We start from the raw sequence: 23,241 nt of genomic DNA, 5'->3' as shown, positions 1-23,241 counted from the left end.
GTGAGCACTGGCAATTAAAGCCAGAGGATGTCATGGATGACTAAAGAGAATTTGAAGGAGGAGGAAGTAGCTAGCATTCTGCAGTGTGGCCAAGAAGTGAACTTTGGGTTTGGCAGATGGGAAGTGTTAAGGCTTGAATGCAAGTCTTCTTCCAAAATCCAAATGTTGGCATTTATCCCCCAAGGTGATGGCATTAACAGAGGAGGTTGTTTGGGAATTGTTGTATCATGAGGGATGAGGCCTTATGAATAGTTTAGTGCCTTTATAAAGAAGCTTCGGAGAACTGCCTGGCCCTGCCATCTCTTCCACTTTGTGAAGACAGAGTGGCACCATAAATGAGCAAGACCCTGAAATTGCTGGCACCTTCATCTTGAGCTTCCCAGCCTCCAAAACTGTAAACAACAAATTTATATTCTTCATAAATTCTCCAGCATAAGATATTTTCTTCTAGCAGCAGGAATGGACTAAGACAGGAAGAGCATCATGGGGGCCCTTCCTGGAAACAATTGCTCTGGGCCGGTAGAAACAGAATCCAGAAAGTTGAGGAGTGAATAAGACATAAGGAAATAGTCTGTGAGGAGAAGAGACCTCTCTTTAGAGAGGCTTGGCTATGACGAGAGAGAGAGAGAGAGAGAGAGAGAGAGAGAGAGAGAGAGAGAGAGAGAGAGAACCATAAACCTGGGGTAGGCGTGAGCCTGTTTCTCAGCCAAAATGACACTCCTAGTAGCCACTTTATAAGCGTATGTTGCACTGAACTAAACAAGGGTGGGCTTGAAGATATAGGAGAAGGACAAGTGATGGCAGTAGACTGTGGGAGGAGAGGGGTTGAGAGCATGAGTTAAATCTTGCAGGAGGACAGGCAGATGAACGGAACACTCAATGAATGTAAAAATCAACAGAGGAGGAAGATGGGAACGCTGAGTGTGGAATAGATGACGTTTGCTGGAGCCGGGGAGGCACACTGTAGATAACAAATAGGCTCAGGAGAGAAAGGGCTTCCATTCTTTCATTCTCTTCAAAGCAGTTCAGAGCTTATGACTTTATCTGGCAACAATGACTAACATATTTAGTATTTGATAGGCACTTATTAAGTTATTGATTTTATTTCTTTTTTTAAAATATTTATTTATTTGAAAGGCAGAGTTACAGAAACAGGAAGAGGAAGAGAAACAGAGAGAGAGAGATCTTCCATCTGCTGGCTCACTCTGCAAATGGCTGAAACAGCCAGGGATGGGCCAGGCCGATATCAGGAGCCAGGAACAACATCAGGGTCTCCCACCTGGGTGGCCAGGGGCCCAAGCACTTGGGCCTTCTTCCACTGTTTTCCCAGGCACATCAGCAGGGAGCTGGATCAGAAGTGGAACAGCTGGAACTCGAACTGGTGCCCATATTGGATGCCAGTGTCATAGGCAGCAGCTTAATTCACTGCACCACAACACTAGCCCCTATTTCTTTTACTTCCATGGTGGAGAACAAGATAAGTTAGTGACAATTATGTCTAAAGTGAAAGCATAAAACATTAAGAAGAATCAGCAGAGTTGGGGCCGGCACTGTGGTGTAGCGGGTAAAGCCACCGCTGGCAGTGCCGGCATCACATATGGGTGCCGGTTTGAGTCCCAGCTGCTCTACTTTCAGTCCAACTCTCTGCTATGGCCTGGGAAAGCAGTAGAAGATGGTCCAACTCCTTGGGCCCCTGTACCTGTGAGGGAGACCCAGAGGAAGCTCCTGGCTTCGGATCAGCACAGCTCTGGCTGTTGCAGTCAATTGGGGAGTGAACCAGCGGATTGAAGACCTCTCTCTCTCTCTGCCTCTCCTTCTCTCTGTGTGTGTAACTCTAACTTTCAAATAAATAAACAAATCTTAAAAAAAAAGTAGAATCAGCACAGGAACCAATGTGTCATTTAGGGAATGACCACTGCTCTGGCACAGATGGCAAATCACTGGCAATCCATGTGAGCCTGTTTGAAAGCTGGGATTATTGGGAGCCGGCTTTGTGGTACAGTGGGTAAAGCAACACCTGTGACGCCAGCATTCCATGTAGTCAACAGTTCTAGTCCTGGCTATTCCACTTCTGATCCAGCTCCCTGATAATGGCCTGGGAAAAGCAGCGGAAGATGACCCAAGTGCTTGGACCCCTGCCACCCACATAGGAGACTCGGATGAAGCTCCTAGCTCCTGCCTTCAGTCTTGTCCAGTAATGGCTGTTGCGGCCATCTGGGGAGTGAACCAGTGGATGGAAGATCATTCTCTTTCTCTCTCCCATTCTCTCTGTAACTCTGTCTTTCAAATAAACAAATAAATCTTTACAAAAATAAAAGCTGGGATTATGCAGGTAAACCACCAGATCCCTGGAGATGATATGAGTATGGGTTCACCACAAGAGCCTGCTGAGCCCCTTGGGGTTCTTTCGAAGTGCTGTCCCTTGCTATTTCCTACGCGTTGTGCAGTGTGCTGTTACACATCTGGACTCTCAAAGCCTCAGAATAGCCCTGCAAAGGAGATTGTATGATTCACATTTTACTGATGATGAAACTGAAGACAAGCAGGTGATTTGTTTCAAAGTTACTAATCAGGAGTCAGGATTTGAACCCAGGGTAGGCTGCCCACTTTCCAATCCCAGTGGTTTTGAATTTTGCTCGGGGGGGGGGGGGGACACACTGTCTTTGATTGCCTGTGTCAGTCCAGAGTAGAGGGAGGGGGGTCGAGAGGGGAGATCCTAACCCAGCTCAACCTGGGAAGCTCCATACTTGTCAGTTGTACCCCAGGGGTTTCTAGGTAAGCTTCAATAGGGCAAAGGCTTTGGAGGAGGAAAACAGGAAGAAAGTTTGCATCACAGGGTTTTTAAAACTGTCAGGCTGACGTGTGACTGTTCTTGGAGTGTTGCTCCAGAAACACTTGGCGTGTGGGACGCATTTGCCTCCAGTTTTCACCCCTGGTGCAGCCATCCTCCATGTGACTGTCAGCATGATTTCCTAAAATGTCATCATGTTGCTCCTCTGCTTGGAAACCTTCCATGATGCAAAAATCCTTTTTAGCATGGCTTAGGAGACCCTTGTTGATCTGGACCCCCATCCACTTCTCCAGCCTTGCCATTAACCACTCCCCACCCAGCAGCCTCCTGCCAACCGCTGACTTACAGTTCCTGGTACTGGCCACATCCATGGGCCAACTCCCACTCAGCCCTCCAGCCTCCCTGTCTGGGAAGGCTTTGCTGCACCTGGGGCCTGGACTCCCTCTGCACCCTTCCCCCCCAACCCCCCTGCTTACCTGTCACAGCCCTGCCTCTGCCCACTTTTCTTGCCAGTATCCCCCACTAGAGTGCAGTTTTGCGTCACCTGCTTAGCTCTGCTTTGCTCCCCTGGAAAGGTTTCTCAGGGAAGTTGCTCTTTCTCTTAGGATAAGCATACCAGTCTTGCCTGGAAAAGCATACCAGAAATGCCAATGGCTTGATGTTAGGCATGGGGAGTTTTCAGCATGGGAGTGTGGCCCCTGCAGCGCAGCCAAAGCTCAATTTTACATGGAGGAGGTAGGCTAGGCAATATCACATGATGAGAAAAATCTGTGGGGGAAGAACAGCTGACTACAGGAAAAACTACAGACAGCCGCTTGCTTTCGAATCTTCCAGCTGAGTCGGTTTTCATTTTGGACAGAGCAGGGTGATGCATGCTTGTCTCAGGTCCCTAAATCCATGAATAGTTAAGATGCTTAGGTTCAAACTTTCCCCGGAAAGAGGGCCCTGAAGGCTCAACACATGCCAATCTTCCCTCCAAGCCGGACGCCCGCGCACTCAGCCATGTGGCAGGAAGGTGCTGCCCTGACAGCTTTCACCACGCCCAACCCACCTTGGCAGCTGTCAAAGGGGAGGCTGTGGTGCAGGAACCGCAGTCCTGCATCAGTTAGCCAGTTTGTATCTATAAAATGGGCACACAGATGAAGGGGGCTTCACATCATATGCTATTGCCAAGTGCCAGAATCTACGGGCGAACTGCTCACCCTTCCCCCTGCAATCACCCAAGCAAAGAAGTTCAGTTAGAAGAAAAAGGAAATGCTATATTACACTGTGTAAATATGCTTAAGGTGTAGTTCCTAGGGGCAAGGGACTGGCTGAAAAGGGCAATAGCAAGGCTTTGGGTCATTTCATGGATGAGAAGAAACTAATGGATTATTCAGGGAAGGTAGGAGTCTCCAGCACAGAGGGAGCAAGCAAGGAGACCCCTGGGCAGAGATGGACACTGTGCTGGCTCCATTCCTTCCTGGTATTCAAGGACTGGGGAACACAGCAGTCTAAGTGTTCAGGGATATGAGGGTCATTAAAAAGTTTGTGGCCAAATAGAATGAAAAGGTAAGCTTGTTTGGGTGGGAAAAGCTTTGAGCTCCATTGCCTAGTTTTTTCAAAACATACATTTTTAGTGAACTTTTTGAACACCCCTGGTATGCACGGATTCCAAAATGTTTTGCACCAACATAAGCTTATCTTTTCATTCTATTTTGCCACAGTTTTTCTTTCCAAAGTATCCTCTTACTGTGCTATTTAAAAAAAAAAAATGCTGTTCTCTAACGCAGCATGGATCTCTGGCCACCAACTGCTTTCTCTCCTTTCAGGCTGAGTCAAGCCTCCTGTATTTAATTCATGCCATTTCTGAATGGAAGCAATTTCCCAAACTACAACTTATGGGTTAAATTTAATTTTTAAAAAAATGCCTTTGGGAGCAGGCTTGTGGTGCAGTGGGTAAAGCCGCTGCCTGTGACACCAGCATCCAATAGTCCTGGCTGTTCCACTTCCATTCTAGCTCTCTGCTATGGCCTGGGAAAGCAGTGGAGGATGGCCCAAGTGCTTGGGCCCCCACACCCACATGAGAGACCTGGAGAAGGTTCCTAGCTCCTGGCTCCGGATCGGCTCAGCTCAGCCCTTGTGGCTATTTGGATGTAGCCAGTGGATGAAGATCTCTCTCTCTGCCTCTCTTTCTCTGTAACTCTACGTTGCAAATAATAAATAAATAATAAAAAATGCCTTTGGGGAAAGCCTTATCTTGAGGGGGAAAAAGGGTCAGTGGGGGTGTCTCCCTGGAGGGTACAACTCAAGATCAATTACATGACTCAGCACAAAATGTCAGAAATATAACTGTGCCTTTTCCCTTTTACTGTCCCAGGCCCCTTACATGATAACTCTTCCACGATGAGGCTGGTGCCAGAAGCCAGACTTAGAATTCCAGAGACAGGCAAGCTGTGTGTCTAACTCAGAGCCAATGAAAAGTACTAGGGAACTTCAAAAACTTCCAGGTAAGTTTATCTCCATGGCTTGAAATGCATGCGAGGTTACCCCACAATGGGTATTTTCCTGAACTTTTTGAAGACACCCCCCACCCATAGCTCCTCCCTGCGCAAAGCTCTGGCCATTTGCCTGCCCTGGGTCACTAGCTCGTGGTCATGGTTGGTGACCTCTTCCTACCTCTTGCTTGAAAATATATGTGGCCTTTCCCTCTGTGGCTAGTCAAAAAAAAAAAAAAAAGGCACTCAAAGGACAGCTCTGTCATGTGACTGGAAAAAAACATTTCGCTTTAATATACTAGAGAAGTCATCCTTGGTACATAAGGACAGGTAGCATGGTGTAAGGCCTGGTAGCCTCAGGGGCAGGTAGCCTGGGGCTGACTCTGCCCTCACAGGGGGACCCTTTAATGGCCTCCTCCGCTGCATTCTTGCTAATAAATCCAGCGCTTCTGCCTGCCCAGAAATGGCTGCTGGCAGCTTAACTTTCCCTCTCCCAAGAAGGACCCGCTCGCTCTCCTAACTCCTTAGTCCTGAAGCTTTGGGCCTGGCCCGGCCGGCTTGGCCCTTGGCTCTCTTTCGGTTAGGGAGTGCCCTACTTCTCGGGTCCTCCTGGCCGGTGGCCGCAGGAACCTGGGGCAGGTACCTGATACGGACCCCGACGTGCTGTCTGCTAGGGTGCGACCCTGGAGAACCCAGGGCGGAGTCCTCGCCGCAGCTTCGCGTCACCTCTGAGCTCTCCAGTTTTCATTGCCCTCAACGGTCCTGGAAGAAGGGGAACAGATGGCGGAAAAGGCCATGAATTTGCGCCACCCGGCTGCCCACGGTGTTCTTTTCCCTGGTCCGCGTCGCCGCCGCTCTCCTGTTTGTCCCCACAGCCGTCACGCCCGCTGCGCTCGGGGTCCGTCTCAGCGTCCACGCAGCGGCGGCGCTGCTGTTATTGTTGGCGTTGCCCCGCTGGTGGCCGCCCGTCGCCTCGCAGTCCTCGGCCCCCGACAGCTCCCGCAGCCTCTGCGGCGCGTCGGGCCGCAGGTAGTGGCACGCTCGGTGGCCGCTGTGGTCGCGGCGCGTGGGGTCGGCGCCCAGGGCACCCACCAGCACCTTGATGACCATGTCGTGGCCTTGCAGCGCGGCCAGGTGGAGGGGCGTGAGGCCGCCGCTGCCCGGGACGCTCACGTCGAGCCGCAGTCCCCGGCGCTGGGCGAAGTCATGCAACAGAATGAGCTCCTCGTGGCGTCCGTGCTTGGCCAGCCAGTGCAGCACCGTGTAGCCCGAGATCGGATCGCACCGCAGCAGCAGTCCCGGCTCAGCTTCCAGCAGCTCCTGCAGTACTTCAAAGCGGCCCTCGGCGGCCGCCAGGATCCACGCGTGTTCCCGCGGCTCCAGGCACAGTCCGCCGCCTCCCTGCCCATTGAGTCCGCCGGGCCCTCCCGAGGACGGCTCCTCCGCGCGCTCCTCCGACAGCTTCCCGGCGGGAGCCGCCCCCTGCAGCCCCAATAGCTCCCGCAGCGCTCCCCGCCGGCGTCCTGAGCCCGCTCCCGAGAGCATCAGCGAGCCTTGGGAGGGGCACTCCCGGGGGGCGGCGGCGACGGCGACATTGCCCCGGTACCTGCCCAGGCTACCTGTGTCCACTCTCGAGAGGCGGGGCTGTGGGGCGCCCCGCAGGCTCTGCGCGGCTGGCGCGAGAGAGGCCTTGGGCTCCGGATCTGCGGTCCCTCGGGGCTGGGCCATGGTCTCGCAGCTGCCGCCGCAGCTCTTCCAGTGTCTAGCGTTCGCTGCCCCGTTCCCGGGCCCCACCGGGAGGGGAACTGGCGCTGGCGTTGGGGAAGGAAGCGGCTTGAGCAATTGGGTTCTGAGGGAGGGAGGGAGGGAGGGAGGGAGTGAAGGGGAGGAGGAGGGAGGGGCAGCGAGCTAGGGAGGGCTCCGCAAGGCGGTGGGGGGCGTGGAGGGGTGAGAGCTGCCACCAAGTCCCCAGGGCGGGCCCAGCTCTAGCACCCAGGGTACCACCGCAATGGCAGCTCCCCAGGGTCACGGACGGCCCCGCCTCAAACGGCCAGGTGAGCTCACGGCCCCGCCTCCGGCACGGCGCGGGCCACCGAGGCGTGGGGGCGGGGGCGGGCAGCTGACCTGGCAGCCCCGGTTCTCAGCATCCTAGCAGCTGCTGGCGTGAAGGGGCTCTAGGGCGCCTCTCCCCGGCGGGCTGAGCTCAGCTTTTAGCCGCGGCCTGCCGGAGGGGAGCTTGATCTTTGAGCTCCAGGGCTCGCGCTCCCCGCCCCCTTCCTTTGCCCTTCCCTCTTATCTCAGCAGGAATCTCCCTGCACTTTGTCCCGAGCCGCCTTAGTCCAGGGCCTCGCTTTCTCGGACGCCGCTTGGCTACCCCATGTGACTCTGGCTCGTCTGCCCTGCCCTTCGTGTGGCCTTGATCCTCTCCGCAGCGCCAGGGGCTGCAGGAGAAACCTGACACCGGGGTCTAGGCAAAAGCCCTTCCAGGGAACAGAGACGAGGTATCCCCTGCTTCCCCGTGGCTCCCTGCTCTTCTCTCCGCCCTCTTTTCTCCTCGTTGACCTTCCAGGTTAGCTTGTAGAAGCAGTTCCAGGTAAAGTGGAGCCAGCGCCACGGGAACACTCTACCTTCTGCAGAGGTGCAACCCAGCTCTCTCCCCCAGGGAATTGCTGCTTTCTGCAAAGCCGGAGCTTTCTCCGGGCTTTCGAGAAGCGAGGATGTTTTATCTTTTTCACTCCTCACGCCGGCTTCTTCTTTGCTCTTCCCTTCCTTCAAGAAATGATCGTTCTTGCCTCCTGTCCTCCACCATGTTGAGGAGTTCATGCACAGAGCAACAGGGAGCCATGGAAGGTTTCTGAGCCAGGGAGGGACGTGTCTATGGTTAAGGTTGTCTTAGGAGGATGGTTGTAGCAGAGGCAGAGGCAGAGAGCCAGGAGACTGTTCCAGCAGGTTAAGCCAGAGGGAGTGGGGGCTGAGACTAAGCCAGTTCGCTCCTCTTGGCCCAAAGGTGGCACCAGGGATGGGAGGTGACAGAGGCTTTTCCTCCTTAGCTGTCAAACGCTTGGAACCGCTGCTAAACATCTTAAGCTTTCCTTCACACCAGCTTCCACGTTTGAAATCCATTCTTGGACTTTCACTATGGGCTAGACCCTGTGCCAGATGCTCTATGTATGTTAACTCTTGTAATCCTCCCTATGGCCTTAAGAGCTAAGCATCATTCCTATCTTCAGTTTGCAGAGAGATTAGACCACTTGCCCAAGGTCACTCAGCAGGAAGTGGCAGAGCCGATCTGGATCTGTGTGGCTCCATGGGGCTTTTTTCCTGGCACCCAAGGGACCGGCATTCAAGCCAGGCTTATCAACAGCAACTCACTCACACAAGCCCGAAATTCCAGCCACACAGAGGGACTTTCCCCAACCTTGTGCTCCCCTGCAGGTAATAGCCCCCTTCACAGCTTCTATGTAGTGGCTCCTGTTCTCCCTGACTTTCGGGGTTGGCCTCAGTTTCCCCCTACCCCAGCCCAGAAAGGTCCTCCTCCTTCCCCAACCCTCTGTTGCAGCCAGATAGACTGCCTTTTGATTTTTTTTTCCACTTGCTCTGACATGCTGCTTAAACTCTATCCTTGTGCGTCTAGTAGGTTTGCAAGAAATATTGTTACCTTGTTCTGGTCTGGCGGCCTGGGAAAAACGGGATCCGGCCCCAGTGTGTCAGGAAGGGAGATGCAGAGCCAGTGCCTTGGGGCACTGTTCGCTCCTCACATCCCTGCCTCTGATGGAATCTGCAGGACACGAAAAGCAACTCAGAGATTTGACCAATTCATAAAAATAACGAAAGTAGTGATTAAGCGGTTTTTCCCTTGAGCTGACTGGCCAAAGCCACCTCCTGGCCTTTGCTGAGTCCTCAGAGGCCAGCCCAGGTCCAGAGTAAGTCCCAAGCTTTCAGGCTTTCATTTTCAAAATGAACCCTGACTGACAAGCAGCTACTTCCGTTGCTCTGGAAACTCCCCTTCAAAACCCCAAATCTGTAAACACCAAACCACACATATGCACACGCGCTTCCAGAATATGCAAACAGCTGCAGCTATATTTTTTAGAATCAGAATGCCAGCGTGGAGAGTGCAGGATGGAAGAATGCTTGCACTATTACTTTTCCTTGCCACTAAGCAGGCAACCCCCTTCCCTATCAGCACTAATAATATCTCTGGTTCCAGTTCAAAGACTGCAAAGGCAGCCGCCTGAGCAGCACCACAGACCCATGACGCATGTGACCTTGATTAACTCTGTTGCCAGAGACCAAAGTCACGGTGCCTCCCTAGCAACTTGTTTCATCTTGACTTAGCAAGCGCTATCTACCTTGGGTCACCAGCTGCACACAAGGTTCCCCAGACCCATCCCTTTCAGTAGAAAGGGTTTTGGAATTTGATACCAGGAAGTGGGGTTAGAGGGAATGGAAAGCACAAGGGATACTACCTACCAGCGCACCCAGTCACCCGAAGCATCTGCCACCTGTCCAAGGGAGGGGGATGAAGACTCTTGCTGCCCTTGGAAATGGCCTCCCCCCAAACTGGATGTAGAGTGGGTATTTGCATTGCAAATAGTCTGTGCCTGGCCTCTTCCCAGTAGCAGCCTCTCTAATATATTCACAGGTTGATTTACAGATCCTGCACTATTTTTTTTTTTTGACAGGCAGAGTGGACAGTGAGAGAGAGAGAAAGGTCTTCCTTTGCCGTTGGCTCACCCTCCAATGGCCACTGCGGCCGGTGCACCGCGCTGATCCGAAGCCAGGAGCCACGTGCTTCTCCTGGTCTCCCATGGGGTGCAGGGCCCAAGCACTTGGGCCATCCTCCACTGCCTTCCCAGGCCACAGCAGAGAGCTGGCCTGGAAGAGGGGCAACCGGGATAGAATCCAGCGCCCCGACCGGGACTGGAACCCGGTGTGCCGGCGCCGCAAGGCGGAGGATTAGCCTGTTAAGCCACTGCGCCAGCCTAGATCCTGCACTATTAGAACTAGAAGAGGGGGCCGGAGTTGTGGCATAGCTGGTAAAGCCATTTGAGCACTGGTTCATGTCCCAGCTGCTCCACTTCCAATCCAGCTGCCTGCTAATGGTCTGGAAAAAGCAGCAGAAAACGGCCCAAGTGTTTGGGCCCCTATCACCCACGTGGGAAATCCAGATGAAGCTCTTGACTCCTGAGTTTTGCCTGGCTGAACCCTGGCCTTTGCAGCCATTTGGGGAGTGAACCAGTAGATAGAAGACTTCTCTATCTCTTTCTGTCTCTCTCTCTCTCTGTAACTCTTTCAAATAAATCAATCTTGGAAGGAAGGAAGGAAGGAAGGAAGGAAGGAAGGAAGGAAGGAAGGAAGAGAGAAAGAAAGAAAGAAAGAAAGAAAGAAAGAAAGAAAGAAAGAAAGAAAGAAAGAAAGAAAGAAAGAAAGAAAGAAAAAGAAAGAACTAGAAGAGGGCTTAACATTTCCTTGCTTTTCATTTCCCCAATGAAGTTTAATCATCAGAGAGGATGTTATGAGGCAAAGAAGCTTAAACCTGACACGTTAAGCGTACATCAGTCTTGATTAAGAGAGCAGATTAGAAATCTTACATTAAGGGGCCAACATTATAGTGTAACAGATTAAACCTCCACCTGCAGTGCTGGCATCCCATATGGGTGCCGGTTCAAGTCTCAGCTGCTCCACTTCCCATCCAGCTCTCTGCTAGTAGCCTGGGAAAGCAGTAGATGGCCCACGTGCTGCACCCACGTGGGAGGCCCAGATGAAGCTCCTGGCTCCTGGCTTCAGCCAGGCCCAGCCCCAAACTGGGGAAGAGCCCCACCCCACCCCCTGTGACTCTGCCTTTCAAATAAATAAATCTTTTTTAAAAAAAGAAATCTTACGGGGAGGATCATAATTGATATGCGAGATTTAATTTACATATAACTTTTCAGGACTTGCCAGTGGGATTTGGGAAATTCAGAAAAAACCCCAGGTGCAAGAGGAATGTGTGAAAGGTAGCATGTCAAGTTTCTGAGGCTTTCACAGCCCTGGGTCAACAAGAGACTGAGGAACGTTCTTGATGTTCCAGATAGGAAATGTACCTTTTCATTCCTCCAAAGACCAGTGCTGATAGCATAGCACAATTCTCAGCCAGAGCAAAAGCTCCCCTCCCCCGACTGTGTGGGGCAGGGGCGTGACTGAGTCTGGGGAGTGTGTGGACACTGCCAGGCATCACCGTCTCTGGTTGCCATTGTAACGTCCCCAAGTGTCAGAGCTTTACACCAGATCTCCTTTTTTTTTTTTTTTTTTTTTGACAGGCAGAGTGGATAGTGAGAGAGAGAGAGACAGAGAAAAAGGTCTTCCTTTTTGCCGTTGGTTCACCCTCCAATGGCCGCTGCGGCCAGCGCATCATGCTGATCTGAAGGCAGGAGCCAGGTGCTTATCCTGGTCTCCCATGCGGGTGCAGGGCCCAAGGACCTGGGCCATCCTCCACTGCCTTCCCGGGCCATAGCAGAGAGCTGGCCTGGAAGAGGGGCAACTGGGACAGAATCCGGCGCCCCAACCAGGTCTAGAACCCGGTGTGCTGGCGCCGCAAGGCGGAGGATTAGCCTGTTAAGCCACGGCGCCGGCCCAGATCTCCTTTTGAATACCTCTTCCTTACATGAGGGAACAAGTCATGTTTAGTAAGTACTCGCAAAATGCTTTGACCAGTACTTTGGAATTGCTTTACCCCCTGGTCCCTCAGCAGAGTCTGATGTACCTGTTAGGGAGAAAAGATTGCCATCTTTTTTTTTTAAAGATTTATTTATTTTATTTGAAAGGCAGAGTTACAGAGACTGAGAGGTCTTCCATCTGCTGGTTCACTCCCCAAATGGCTGCAATGACCGGAGCTGGGCCTGTCCGAAGCCAGGAGCCAGGAGCTTCTTCCAGGTCTCCAGTGTAGATGTAGGGCTCAAGCACTTGGGCCATCCTCCTCTATTTTCCCAGGCCATCCACAGGGAGCTGTATTGGAAGTGAAACAGCCAGGATTCGAACTGGCCCCCATAAGGGGTGCTGGGGCTGCAAGTGGAGGCTTAACCTACTACGCCACAGCACCGGCCCTAGATTGCCATCTTCCTTTGAGAGCTTGGTGAGCTCGGAATAGTAGAAGGTGGGAGAATGAAGTTGACCCATACGTGAACCTTGAGACCAGGGCTTCTCCCACTGATTGAGAAAGGGGTAGGCAGGGAGCAGAAAGAAATCTGCAGTCCTGAGTGGAGGCAGGAAACTTGCCTAAGACTCGAGCTACAATAGCTTAACTGGTGCCTGACAGTCAAGTGCGGACCCTGAAGTGTGACAAAACAAAATTTCCATTATGCACTTTTGACACTGCCATTAAAAGAATGCCACGTACTTAAAAAGACCTAGTGTATTACCCTGTGGAGACACATGGGGGAGCTCTAACCAACTAGTGGCTGAGAAAACCAGAAAAATCACACAGGTTTCCCACTGAGAGGAAAGAGGCTTTGCAGGCTCTTTGGGGGTGAACTCAGCCTTAGATCCTAGGTCAGGCCCGCAAGTAGCTCTGAGGAAGGGGATACTAGCGCCAGGGGCTGTGGTGAGACGGCCGGGATGTCATCTTGAAGAGAACGCGAACAATCTGGAGAGAGAGGGACGATCGTGAGCTGTATGAAGTGGTTCCTTCCTCTAGTCAAGAGCAGTTGGCTTCTATGACGTGCGAGCCTCAGAGGAATCTCTTACGGTTTTCAGAGTGCTTTCATTTTTGGGGTGGGGGCGGGGACAAGGAAGGTAACTGAGCTAGCTTGGGTTTGCACGAGGTGATTGTTTTAAAACTTTTTTTTTTTTTTTTTTTTTTGGACAGGCAGAGTAGATAGTGAGACAGACAGACAGAGAGAAAGGTCTTCCTTTTTGCCGTTGGTTCACCCTCCAATGGCCGCTGCGGCCGGCGCATTGCACTGATCTGAAGCCAGGAGCCAGGTGCTTCTCCTGGTCTCCCATGGGGTGCAGGGCCCAAGGACCTGGGCCATGCTCCACTGCCTTCCCGGGCCATAGCAGAGAGCTGGCCTGGAAGAGGGGCAACCGGGACAGGATCGGTGCCCCGACCGGGACTAGAACCCGGTGTGCCGGCGCCGCAAGGTGGAGGATTAGCCTGTTAAGCCACGGCGCCGGCCTTAAAACTATTTTAAAAAGTTTATTTACTTATTTGAAAGGGAGAAAGGGGAGAGAGGTGTGTGTGTGTGTGTATGTGTGTGTCTGTGTCTGGAGAGAGAGAGAGAGACTGATTTTTCATCAACAGATTCACTCCCTAAATACAATCAACAGACAGGACTGGGCTAGGCTTGAAGCCAGGAGTATCTAGGACTCTCTTATGGATGGCAGAGACTCAGTCCTTAAGCCATCACCTGCTGCCTCAGGATCAAATTAGCAGGAAAATGAACAGGAAGCAGAGGAACTGGGACTTGAACCTGGCACTCTGATATGGGATGCAGGTGTCTTGAGTCAGCTTAGGGAGGCTGGCGCTGTGACGTAGTGGGTAAAGCCACTGCCTGCAGTGCTGCCATCCCATATGGGCACCAGTTCAAGTCTCAGCTGCTCCACTTCCAACCCAGCTCCCTGCTATGGCCTGGGAAAGCAGTAGAAGATGGCCCAAGTCCTTGGACCCCTACACCTGCGTGGGAAACTGGGAAGAAGCTTCTGGCTCCTGGCTTCGGATTGGTGCAGCTCCAGCTGTTGTGGCCAATTGGAGAGTGAACCCTCGAATGGAAGAACTCTCTCTCTCTCTCTCTCTCTCTCAGCCTTCCTTCTCTCTGTGTGTAACTCTGACTTTCAAATAAATAAATCTTTATTTTAAAAAAGTCAGTTTAACATGTTGCACCACCACACATGCCCTCCTGCTTTTATTTTTTTTTTCAAAAAAGATTTAGTTATTTATTTGAAAGGCAGAGTTACAAGGAGAAAGAAATAGAGATCAATCTTCCATCTGCTGGTTCACTCCTCAAATGCACACAACAGCCAGAGCTGGGCCAAGCTGAAACCAAGAGCCTATAACTTTATCTGGGTCTCCTATATGGGTGGCAGCAGCCCAACTACTTGGAACATCTGCTGCTGCTTTCTCAGGTGCATTAGCGGGGAGCTGGATGGGAAGTAGAGCAGGTGGGACTACAACTGGTTCCCATATGGGATGCTGGCATTGCGGGCAGGGGCTTAACCCGCTGCGCTACAACGTTGGCCCCTGCTTCATATTTTCTAATGATCTCTCTGAGCCGGGCAGCAATCCTGTGAGGTATGTAGAAAAAGACAGTGTTTATGTCCAATTCACACGCTAGGTTGAAGGAGGTTAAATGACCAGCCCAGAGTCACGTGGTGGGCAGGGGCTGCTCTCAGCAAAATTGGCAGCAAGTGAACATTGGCCTTGGTGCCCTCATTCCTATCTCGGACATGCAGGCATCCTGCATTGCCCCGTGTAATATTCTCGAATAGCAATGATACCAGCTACCTACTGCTTATTGAGCACTTAGGGGACTGACCGACATTATCATACACAAATGCTTGCAGCAGTGCTATTCACGCTCCCAAAAGGTGGCAACAATTCCAGTGTCTGTTGTAACCATCTCAATGTGCATCGATGGGTAAAAGAAAATATATATCCGTGTATTGAATTATTTGGCTGTCGACAGGAATGACACATGCTACAACATGGATGAACCTTGAAAACATTACACTAAGTGAAAGAAGCCAGACACACATGAAAACCTCTTCTGATTCCCTTTCTATGAGACGTCCAGAGGAGGCAAATGCACAGACAGAAGGTAGGTCAGTGACTGTCAGGGTGGGCGTGGGAGGCCAGGGGGAACAGAAGGTGCTGGCTCATGGGTGTGAGTTCCTCTTGGGGTGTTGAAAGTGCTCTGGCAATTGATAGTGCTGGTGGATGCATAACCTGTGAGTGTGCTAACAAACCTCTGAAGTGTACACTTTAAAGTGGGGAATGATGTGGTACGCGAGTTATATCTCAACAAATCTGTTACCAAAAGAGTGCAGGAGAAACTGGGACTTGAACGGGTACTCTGATATGGGATGCTGGTGTTGCAAGTGGCAGCTTAACATGCTGTGCCACAATGCCAGCCCCCGTCTTCTGCTTTTAGCCATTAAACTGCCTCTAATGTACCACTCACGCAGAGGATGGCGTAAAGCCAACACTCACTGAGTGCTGATTGTGCCCCAAGCACTGTGCTAAGCACATTACACTCCGGATGATGCTGAAAACAAGGTGGAAACTATTATAACAATAGACTCTTGTTTGTGATTGTAGACTTGTATTATAAAAATGTTTTGAACAGGTAATTCTCAATATTTTAGTGTCTTGCAAGTTCAAAATAATGTATGTATATTACTCAAGAAGAAATTTTAAAAGGATGAGACAAAGATGAAATTTTAAATAATTAAACATTTTTATAATGCTTATAGTGTAAAAACCATTTGGATATTCACTAAAGCATGTCTTTTTTTTTTTTTTTTGACAGGCAGAGTGGATAGTGAGAGAGAGAGACAGAGAGAAAGGTTTTCCTTTTTGCCGTTGGTTCACCCTCCAATGGCCGCTACAGCCGGCGCATCGTGCTTCTCCCGGTCTCCCATGCGGGTGCAGGGCCCAAGCACTTGGGCCATCCTCCACTGCCTTCCTGGGCCATAGCAGAGAGCTGGCCTGGAAGAGGGGCAACCGGGATAGAATCCGGCGCCCCAACCAGGACTAGAACCCGGTGTGCCAGCGCCACAAGGCGGAGGATTAGCCTGTTAAGCCACGGCGCTGGCCACATGTCATTTTTAAAAAAAGATTTATTTATTTATCATTTGAGTCAGAGTTACAGAGAAAGGGAGAGAGAAAGATCTTCCATCTACTGGTTCACTCCCCAAATGGCTGCAATGACCTGTACTGGACCAGCTGAAGCCAATAGCCAGGAACTCCATCAGGGTATCCCATGTGGGTGGCAGGGACCCAAGCACTTGGGCCATCTTCCACTGCCTTCCCAGGCTATTAGCAGGCAGCTGGTTTGGAAGCAGAGTAACCAGGTCTTGAGGTAGTACTCTGCACCACAGCACCAGCCCCCAGCTCCCTTTTGGAAAAAAAAATTCTTTTCAGAGCAGTGCTTTATGAGTGTAAGACTCTGTATTTCCAATTTTTCTATCAAGTAATTTTAAAAAAGGCATCCTCCAATCGTGATGTATCTTATTTATGTCTTTCTTTTAGTAGCTACAAAAAAGTAGGTCTTTGTAGATTTTGTTGTTGAAATGGAATTTAGCAAATATAAAGCTGAAAACGTTAACAATGCTTTGTCCTCTGGTATATCATTTATTCTAAAACTGTTGGCTCACGTCCTCAGCAGTGCTTTCTAGATGCCTTCCAACAGTATTCACTGACAAAAGAGTCCCTTTTGGGTTGTCACCATATTGTTTCACATGGATTATTTTGACCATTTTTACCATGATAGGAAAAACAAGTATTTCCTCCAAAGAATCTGTGAATGTTTTCCTTTGTTATTAAGTAAGAAACTTCAAATGAAGTTTCTAACACTGTATCTTTACATTGATCAAATAAAACACTATATGGAGAATCACATGATTTTAAACACTGCCCCCAAATAGTCGATATTTGCCTTTATGTTCTGAGTACCCATGTTTTTAAAATTTAAACTGTAGGCGGTCACTTAGCACAGAGGTTAAGACAGCATTTGGGGCCGGCGCCACCGTAGCTCAATAGGCTAATCCTCAGCTTGTGGCGCCGGCACACCGGGTTCTAGTCCCAGTCGGGGCGCAGGATTCTGTCCTGGTTGTTCCTCTTCCAGGCCAGCTCTCTGCTATGGCCCGGGAATGCAGTGGAGGATGCCCCTTGGGCCCTGCACCCGCATGGGAGACCAGAAGCACCTGGCTCCTGGCTTCGGATCAGCGCCCGTAGCGCGCCAGCTGCAGTGGCCATTGCGGGGTGAACCAACAGAAAAGGAAGACCTTTCTCCCTGCCTCTCTCTCACTGTCCACTCTGCCTGTCAAAAAAAAAAAAAAAAAAAGACAGCATTTGGAATGCCTGTTTCCCACATCAGAATGCTTAGCTCTGCTTCTGAATCCAGCATTCTTGCTAATGTACGCCCTGGAAGGTAGCTGGTGATGGCTCAAGTACTTGGGTCCCTGCCATACATGTGGGAGACCCAGATAGTGTTCCAGATCTTAGCTTTGGTCTAGCCCAGCCCTGGGTATTGTGAGCATTTGGGGAATGGACTAGTGGATGTGAACTCTAGGTCTCTTTTTCTGCATCATGTAAACAAATAATTTTTTAAAAATGAAAACCTTAAAAAATATGACATAGATTCAGAAAAGTATACACCTTGACAAATTTTTCCCAAATGAACACACCAGTGTAAGCACTACCCATATCAGGAAATAAACTCTCATAGTGCTCCAAGCCTCCTCTGTGGCCCCTGCCTGTTATTATCCGGGCAATTCCTGTTCCTATATAACAAATCCTAAAACTCAATGACAGAAAAGAACCATTATATTACGCTCATGGATTCTGGAGTTCAGGGATACAGACAGAACACATAGGGATGGCTTGTATTTGCTCCATGCTGCGTGGCACATTGGCTGGGGGTCCCTGGACACCTGAGGGTGGAAAGCTCTGGAGATGTCTTTTCTCTCATGTCTGTCATCCGATGGCTGGGGCCTCAACAAGATCTGCAGGCCGGAACACCTCTAGGTGGCTTCTCCCTGGGGTTGATGATGTAGCTTTGGGCTATGTAGCATCACTTCAACCACACTCTGTTGGCTGCCCATATTCAAAGGAAGAGGGCATGAGTTCCTCCTCACAAAAGGAAGAGGGTCCAAGAATTTGCAGACATGTTGCAAAACTGCCATAAAAAGTACCCGTCACATTCATGGACATTCATGCCTACCACCAAAGATTAGTTAAGCATCCAGTTTGTGAATGCTGAAATTTGAGGGCTCTTGCTAAGCCTGCAGGCTTCATATTATTATTATTATTATCATCATTATCATTATCATTAGCTAAAAGCTCACGGCAAAATACATACTTAAATTCACTTAAAGTGAATTCATTATTAACAGTGTGATGCGAGTCACACTTTAAGTAGCTGTCTTGATATTTTCTTGCTTCTTTTGGCTGATTTCTTATCAGAACTAATTTCTTAATTGTTTTAACTTTTAAACAAGGTTGATGAAGAGCTCAGACTAGGAGTGGGAGATGAATCAGTTCTGTAATTGTCATGTTGCCCACTTGTACTTGTATTCTCTTTATCTACATTCAAACTGTGGTTTATTTGTAGAAACCTTTTCTTTTTTTTTCTTTCTTTTTTTTTTTTTGACAGGCAGAGTGGATAGTGAGAGAGAGAGACAGAGAGAAAGGTCTTCCTTTGCCGTTGGTTCACCCTCCAATGGCCGCTGCGGCCGGCACATCACGCTGATCTGAAGCCAGGAGCCAGGTGCTTCTCCTGGTCTCCCATGGGGTGCAGGGCCCAAGCACTTGGGCCATCCTCCACTGCCTTCCCAGGCCATAGCAGAGAGCTGGCCTGGAAGAGGGGCAACCGGGACAGGATCGGTGCCCCGACCGGGACTAGAACCCGGTGTGCCGGCGCCGCAAGGCGGAGGATTAGCCTAGTGAGCCGCGGCACCGGCCTGTAGAAACCTTTTCAAGCCACTTTTCCATTTGGAGAGGATTGGTTTAGTGAAAACCAGATGATGTAATTTGTCAATCCACAACCCAACCCAGAACTTGCAGGACTTTTGAATAGGCTAAGAATAAAATGAAAGAGGGCAAGTGCCACTATCAGCTATCACACCTTTCTGAGTGTGGGATTCCTGTTCCCCCTTCTGGATATCCATCAGATAGCCTCTTAAAAGTGGAGCAAACATGGGTCCCCGTGTCAACTCATGCATTGTGTACATTATGGTTGAATTTCTTTTATATTTTTGTTACCAAATATTTTTAAGATCTATTTATTTATTTGAAAGACAGTTACCGAGAGAGGTAGAAACAGAGAGAGAGAGGTCTTCGATTCATTTGTTCACTCCCCAAATGACTGCAACGGCCAGAGCTGGGCCAATCAGAAGCCAGGAGCCAGGAGCTTCTTCCAGGTCTCTTACATAAGTGCAGGGGCTCAAGTCCTTGGGCCACCTTCTTCTTCCTCTTCTTCTCCTTCTCCTCCTTCTTCATCTTCGTCTTCATCTTTCTTCTTTCTTCTTCTTTTTCTTTTTTAATTTGGACCATCTTCTACTGCTTTCCTAGGCCATAGCAGAGAGCTAGATCGGAAGTGGAGCAGCCGGGTCTCAAACCAGCACCCATATGGGATGTCAGCGCTGTAGGCAGAGGTTTTACCTGCTATGCCACAGCAACAGCCCCACCAAATACATTTTTAACAGAAGTTCTAGTATTTTGTTTTGTTTTGTTTCTTTTTATTTACTTGGGGCCAGTGCTGTGCACAGCAGGTTAAAGCCCAGGCTTGTAGCACCGGCATCCCATATCAGCGCCTGTTTGAGTCCCCACTGCTCCATTTCCAATCCAGCTCCCTGATAGTGCACCTGGAAAAGCAACAGAGGATGGCCCAAGTCCTTGGGCCCCTGCACCAGCATGGGAGACCTGGAGGAAGCTCCTGGTTCCTGGCTTCGGATCAGCACAGCTCCAGCCATTGCGGCCATTTGGGGAGTGAGCCAGCGGATGGACGACCTCTCTCTCTCTCTCTCTCTCTCTCTCTTCATCTCTCTCTCTCTCTGTTTCTCTCTCCCTCTCTCTGTCACTCTGCCTTTCAAATAAATAAGTAAATATTGTATTTATTTGAAAGGCAGAGTGACAGACAAAGACACAACCGAGAGAGAGAGAGAGATTCCATCTGCTGGTTCACTCCTCAAATGCCTACAACCGAACCTGAACCAGGCTGAAGCCAGGAACCAGAACTCAATCCAGGTCTCCCACGTCGGTGGCAGGGACCCAAGGACTTGAACCATCATTTTCTGCCTTCCAGGGTGCACATTATCAGGAAACTGGAATTCAAAGCAAAGCTGGATCTTGAATCCAGGCAATCTAACATGGGATGTGGGCATCCCAAGCAGTGTCTTAACTGCCGCTTGAAATAGCTGCCCCTGGCTGGCGCTGTGGCTCACTATGCTAATCTTCTGCTTGCGGCGCCAGTTCTCCGAGTTCTAGTCCCAGTTGGGGCACTGGTTCTGTACTGGTTGCTCCTCTTCCAGTCCAGCTCTCTGCTGTGGCCCGGGAAGGCAGTGGAGGATGGCCCAAGTGCTTGGGCCTTACACCCTCTTGGGAGACCAGGAGGAAGCACCTGGCTCCTGGCTTCGGATCGGCGCAGCGCGCCAGCATAGCAGCCATTTGGGGGGTGAACCAACAGAAGGAAGACCTTTCTCTGTCTCTCTCACTGTCTAACTCTGCCTGTCCAAAAAAACAAACAAACAAACAAAAAAACCTACCCCTGCTGGATCTTATTCTCCCAGCTGGGGTTACCTTCCTGAGTGGTCTCTGATAGAATAAGGGTTAGGATGAGCGGCGGATGCAGGCATAATTACAATCTAATTATCAAACCCTTACTGTGTGCAAGACATGGAGCTAAACATTGGATTTCCACAGAGCCCTGAGAGAGCTCTTAATGCTATCTCTATTTTATAGATGAGTAGAGCCTCTGGGAATTAATTTACCCATCACACAGGTAGTAGGCAGCCATACTGGAATTCCAAGCCAGGAATGGAATGACTCTGAAACCTGGGCTCTTAACCAATATATGGCACTGCCCCATAGGAAGTATGGTGTTTTTTTTTAAGATTTATTTTACTAATTTGAAAGGCAGAGTTACAGAGAGAGAAAGATAGAGATCTTCCATCCACTGGTTCACTCCCCAGATGATTGCAAAGGCCAGGGCTGGGCCAGGCAGAAGCCAGGAGCCAGGAGCTTCTTCTGAGTCTCCCACGTTGGTGGCAAGGACTCAAAGACTTAAGCCATCTTCCACTGTTTTTCCAAGCTCATTAGCAGGGAGCTGAATTGGAAGTGGAAAAGCTGGGATTTGAACTGGCACCCATATGGGATGCCGGCACTGCCGGGAAATGTTTAACCCATTATGCCACAGCGCTGGCCCCAAAGATTTTTTTTTTAAGATTTATTTTATTATTTTTAGAAGAGTTATTTATTTATTTGAAAGGCAGAGAGAGATCGATCTTACATCTGCTGATTCACTCCCAAAATGGCTGCAATGGCTGGTGCTGGGCCCAGTCAAAGCCAGAAGCCAGGAGCTTCCTCTGGGTCTCCCACGTGGGTGGCAGGGGCACAAGGACTTGGGTCCTCCACTGCTTTCCCAGGCCATTAGCAGGGAGTTGGATTGGAAGTGGAACAACCAGGACACCAACCAGCTCCCATATGGAATGGTGGCATCACAGGTGTCGGCTTCGCCTGCTACGCCACAACACCAGCCCCAAAAACCAACTTTTTTTTTTTAAAGATTTTCTTTATTTGAGAGGTAGAATTACAAACAGAGAGAAAGGTCTTCCATTTGCCGGTTCACTTCCCAAATGGCTGCAACAGCCAGAGCTGAGCCGATCTGAAGCCAGGAGCCAGGAGCCAGGAGCTTCTTCTGGGTCTCCCACGTGGGTGCAGGGGTCCAAGGACTTGTCCATCTTCCACTGCTTTCCCAGGCCATAGCAGTGAGCTGTATCAGAAGAGGAGCAGCCAGGACTCGAACCAGCGCCCATATGGGATACCAGCGCTGCTGGTGGTGGTTTTACCTGGTATACTACAGCACTGGCCCTGAGATTTATTTTATTTATTTGAAAGGCAGATTGCTAGAGAGAGGGGGAGAGAGAGGGATAGGGATAGGGATAGGGATAGGGGGGTGGGGAGAAAGATATGAAGAGAGAGATCTTCCATCTGCTGGAAGTGGTTTAACCTACAACGTCAGCCCCGACAGTATTGTTACGGTAGCACCCAGGGAGAGCAATGTGCCAGACACTCTGTTAACTGCTTCCCGTGTATTATATCTCATTGAGTCCTCACAACAGCCTTGTGAGAAAGGTGCTATTGGACATTATCCTCCTTTTATAGATGCAGAAACTGAGGCTCCGAGAAGTTAGGTGACTTGTTCAAGGCCACGTGGCCACTAACAAGTGGCAGATGTCCTACCAGCTTGGCATCCCTTCTTTCGTTGCTTTAGGCAGAGAATGGACAGAATCTCAACCAGGCTGGCCTTCCTTAGGCAGCCCACTGTCCATGCTGTCAGCCTCCCCTCTGGAGCAGATGGAGGCCAGAGAGGCCTAGAACAGTGTGGGCTGTGGACTGGTGCCAATCCAGAGATAAAAAAGAAATTGAGAATTTAGAAATGCTTAAGGAAGTTTGATACTGCTGTGGCATCCAAGCATCTGGGCAATTTCTTTTGTGATTCTTTTTATTTAAAAAAATTGCCAAAGTATCTGTTAATTACAGTATGGAAATTTAAAAACTGAAAAAAAAAATGGGTAATTAGTTTTTCACTGCAGATGGTTTGAGAAGCATTGCTATAGGCAAATTCTGTCCACACTCCATGTCTGTCATTTGGAGTGCAGGAGCAGTTAACACCAAGCCAGAAAGGTAGTGATCAGTGATCTTCCCATGAATGGTGGCCAAAGGACTGTGGGAGCGATTTGATTCACCCCGAGTTGAACCTGAACCTGAGGGTTTGTGAAATGCACTTACTGCCTGAGCTTGTTCCTCTTGGCAGGTTTCCAAGGAGATCAAAGCAATTGGTTTTCAGTGATAATGATTCTAGGTTTAAAGATCCAGAATCATTTCCATTTCAAGGGCTCCCTCTGCAGTGCTCCCCCTGACTGTCCATCAACCGAGGACATCCATGTGCCGTCCTCCAGGTCCAGTGAGGCCACTGTTGTCCTCCATTTCAGCAGGCATGGCTAGCTCTCCAGATACACCCAGGCACGACACTGTTAACCTCTGCAAAGTGAGTT

General features: G+C 50.0%; 1 protein-coding gene across 1 annotated transcript; it reads right to left on the bottom strand.

Annotated features, from left to right (window-relative positions):
* Positions 1-5,574: 5,574 nt before the first annotated feature.
* SOWAHD (sosondowah ankyrin repeat domain family member D) lies at positions 5,575-6,996 on the bottom strand. Its single transcript, XM_062184345.1, has one exon. It carries the CDS (start codon positions 6,994-6,996, stop codon positions 6,022-6,024), a length of 975 nt encoding a protein of 324 aa, XP_062040329.1. The 3' UTR covers positions 5,575-6,021.
* Between the last annotated feature and the right edge of the window lie 16,245 nt (positions 6,997-23,241).

Source organism: Lepus europaeus, chromosome X (genome assembly GCF_033115175.1).
Source record: "Lepus europaeus isolate LE1 chromosome X, mLepTim1.pri, whole genome shotgun sequence".
NCBI lineage: Eukaryota > Metazoa > Chordata > Mammalia > Lagomorpha > Leporidae > Lepus > Lepus europaeus.
Note: the sequence above shows the minus strand (reverse complement) of the source record. Positions and strands in the feature narration are given on the sequence as shown.